The 3838-nt window shown below is 39.0% G+C and overlaps 1 protein-coding gene across 1 annotated transcript in view; it reads left to right on the top strand.

Moving 5' to 3' along the window:
* PJA2 (praja ring finger ubiquitin ligase 2) overlaps positions 1-3838 on the top strand; it is a 28743-nt gene that overhangs the window by 10979 nt on the left and 13926 nt on the right. The window contains exon 3 of the mRNA XM_005428028.3: positions 1805-2795. Coding sequence (XP_005428085.3) covers positions 1805-2795 — 991 coding nt within the window. The remainder of the gene's footprint in view (positions 1-1804; positions 2796-3838) is intronic.

Consider the following 3838-nt stretch of genomic DNA (forward strand, 5'->3'; position numbering starts at 1 on the left):
TCAGCAGGAGCAGCAGATCCCATACAAGTTCAGGATTGACTGAGAGTTGATCATTCTCCAGCTCAGGTACTGGGACCTGCTTGGACATCCTCTCTTCATCAGTCTTGAAGATGGGCAAAGAAATCATTTAACAATTCTGCATTGTCTCTGTCCCTGTCTGTGAGGTGACCATCCTCATACTGTAATGGGCTAATGTTATTCCTGCACTGCCTTTGCTACTGACATACTTAATAAAACTCTTTTTATTGTCCCCCATGTTTCTGGCCTGCATCAACCCCAACTGAGCTTTGGCCACATTAATTTTCTCCCAAGCGTGGCAGCAGCATCTCTGTATTCCTCCCATGTCACCTGGCTTTTGCTTCCACTGGCCATACACCTTCTTTTCTTGCTTTAGCTCCAAAAGAAGATCCCTGATTATCCAAGCCAGTCTTTTGCCTCACTTGCTTGACTTGCAGCATTTTTGGAATCACATGTTCCTGTGCCCTTGGGACATGGTCCTTAAAAAGTGACCAGCACTGACCCTAGCACCTTCCAAAGCATTTTCCCAGGATCTCACTAACTAGTTCCCTGAACAGCCTGAAATCTGCTCTCCTTATGTCCAGAGTTGAAGTTTTTACTTTTTCTTCTGTCACCAGAGACTTTGAACTCTATCACATCATGTTCACTGTGGCCAAGACTGTCACCAGTCTCTGCTCTATTATCAAGCAATACATCAAGGAGGGCACCTCTCCTAGTTGGCCCCTTTAGTACCTGTGCCATGAAGTTACTATCCAGGTGCTTTAGGAGTCTAAGAAACTGTAGAAGATGGGTAGAAGGAAATATTATTTACAATATTAAAAATATGGCTGGATTTGGTCCTTGGTAGCTTACATATATGTGACTCTACTTGAGCAAGAGGAGTGGAGTGGATGATCTCTAGAGGGGCCTGCCTACCAGCCTTGGCTCATAGCAATTTTGTGGAGGAGCTTCAATATTCTAATTAAAATACAGTATTATTTCCTAGAAACCAGACTCCTAGTGCTGAGGAGCATAGCTCTCATAAGATTCCAGTGCCAGGAATTCACCAACCTAGTAATGGAGCCTCATCTAATGATTTAGATGAGATTTTGGACAAAAAAATCTCAACTATTGCCTTGGTTAGGAGCTAAAAAATTACTTGAAAAGTATTGATTTTGTAGTAGCAGTAGTATACATGTTTTTACCTTCTTTAACTCTTGCTGCTAGATTTGATATTTATTGTCCTTTTATGCAAGAGGTGTTCAGGTGTAATATAACCAAAATGCATTTGTGATGAAGCAACTATTACCTGTAATACCACATTCAACCCTGCTATTTTCTTCTTAAGAGGAGTTGCACTCAAGGTGCAGGTAAAAATTACAGGTCTTTTAGTATGTAATTTATAGTAGCAATAAGTGACTTTATCTGAGTGTGGCAGAAGGCACAATTTAGCCAGTTAATGAATGATAATCCAGTATGGAGAGAAATGTTCTTTCAGTTTTCCTGTTATCTTATAATTCCCTTTTATATAAACAATGTAAAAATTCTGCTTGTGTATGTGTTCCTTTAATATTTTTTCCCTATCACATCTGTAGCTGGAATTGTATAATTTAGATCTATTTCTGTAGGCTTAGTTTGTGTAAATGAGGAAATAATTATATTACTGAAGAATGACTGTATCTCTGATAAATGTTTCTATCACTTTGTATGGCAGTCCTAGTAAATTATCCCTTCTTTTTAAATGAGCAGTTATTGTAGACAAGAATATTTGTTGGTTTTGATTATTCCAGTGCATTCTTTCTTACAGCTTTCTCTGAAGATTCTAGTCCATTGGTTCAAGTTTCTGAGCCTTTGTCAAAAGATGCTGGCACTAGAGAACCTGTTTGCCAAAGTGCATCAAGCCAAACATCACCATTTTCTGTATTCTGTTATGGCCTAGAAGGCAACCAAACCTCACGGGACCTGATGAATCCTTATGAAAAATCTGAGGATGTTGCAGAATGCACGTCTGGAGGGCATAATGATTTGAATGGTAAAAATGGAATTGCTTTTGTAAACATTGACTCCTATGAGCCAGATAGCAGTGATGGAGAGGAAGAGGATGCTCTAGACAAATATTCTTGGATAAGAGAAGCAGCAGGTCTAATTCAGGGAAGACTAGATAACATACTTTCTCAGTGTGAAAAAGACATGGAGTCTATTAATGACTTACAGTCCCGACTCTCTGCTTTCAACCACAGTGTTTATAAAGAAAGTTGTGAAGAAGCAGGACCAATGCCTTTGGCATGTCCAAACAATAGGACACCTAAATCTGCTGAAGATGAAGCTACACCAAAAATTAGCCTGGGTGATGACAGTTATGAAACACAGCAGATAAAGCATATAGTGGATGTAGGAATTGGAACCCCTGTACCAGTTGCTGATGTATTAAACATCCATGATGGAGACTCTGACCAAGAAAATTCATCTGAACTAGTAGTGAGACCTAAAATTAGAAAACAAAATACTGCTAAACATCTCCCTAGTGATGATGAAGAGGAAAATGATTCCTGGAGGAGAATTGGAACTGCTGATGTCCAGCAGTGCCATCCTGAGTGTCCCTTCAGAGGTGGCAAAGATGAGATGAGTTCTGGTATGTTCTTTCTCTCAAGAATGCACAATCAAAAGAACATAGAAATAGATTTAAGAAGAAATGCACTAGCTCGAGAGCAAAACAATGTTCTAACTGACAGTGCTTTTTGGAATGAGTTTGAAGACCACAACACACATTACTTAATGTCCCACAAAGATGAAGACAGGTAAAGTTTTATTTTTCTATCTGTTTTAGTATTGAATCTTTTGTGTAAATAGTATGTGAAACTGAACAATATGTTAGCAAATGAAACATAAAAACTTAAGGCATTTCAGAATATGATCAGATAACAAGATGCCAACTTTTCCTTTCAGTTATCCTTCACTCTTCTGGTAACGTAAAAAGCCTTTCCTTATGTCTGCAGTCAGAGCATCTTATCACTGAGGAATATTACTTGTTTATTTTTATTTCATTTTTACTGAGTAGATGGAAGGTAAAGACTGAAAGCCTTGTTCAGCTTTGAAAATTTCTTTCTAGGCTTACTCTTCAGAATTTGTTTTTCTGCTTCTAAATCTCAGTATTCTACATGGCAGCCTATTTATGTTATTGTCTCCAGCCTTTTGAAAGAAATTGTTCTTCCTTGTAATATCTGAAGAATAACTTGATAGGGTTTTTTAATTCCATTTTAATGGAAATTCTTCAGACTACTAGGTGTTTCCAAAGTAACTATTAATTATGACAGTTTTAGATTTACACATTGCTCCAACCTTGACACAAGAAGCAGTGTTCAGGTTTCTCCTGCTTTGAGCTCTTCAGCTGTCCTGGTTTAGGGCAAATTTGGGAGGAAACTCCAAAAGCGGTCCCTCTAGAAAGCAGATCCAGTGGCCCTGCCCCCAACTGATTCGGGAAAATATTTCCTTGGAGCAAAGTGGAAAAAAACTTTTTAATTAAGAAGAAAAGTATTCACAAGAATAAAAAATGAAAAAATACTAAAATTCAGAGAGTCCTTGTTGTGGAGTGTAACTTGGCTTATCCAGTCTCAGTCCCTCCGGCGCTGGAATGCAGCATCCCAGGCTCTGATGGGCCACAGGTGTGAGCTCCTGGTGTTTTTCTGGGTTTTCAGTCCAGAGCAGGCTTGAACAGTTCCAAGAAAAAGAAAAACCACAGTCCAGGGAACTTCTCTGCTTTAACTAGCTAAAAGCTACCTAAAAGCAAAGGAGAGCTCTGTCCTGCTGTCTGTCCATCCACAGACATCACAGTCCAGGTGCA

This window comes from Geospiza fortis, unplaced genomic scaffold (genome assembly GCF_000277835.1).
Source record: "Geospiza fortis unplaced genomic scaffold, GeoFor_1.0 scaffold447, whole genome shotgun sequence".
Taxonomy (NCBI): Eukaryota; Metazoa; Chordata; class Aves; order Passeriformes; family Thraupidae; genus Geospiza; species Geospiza fortis.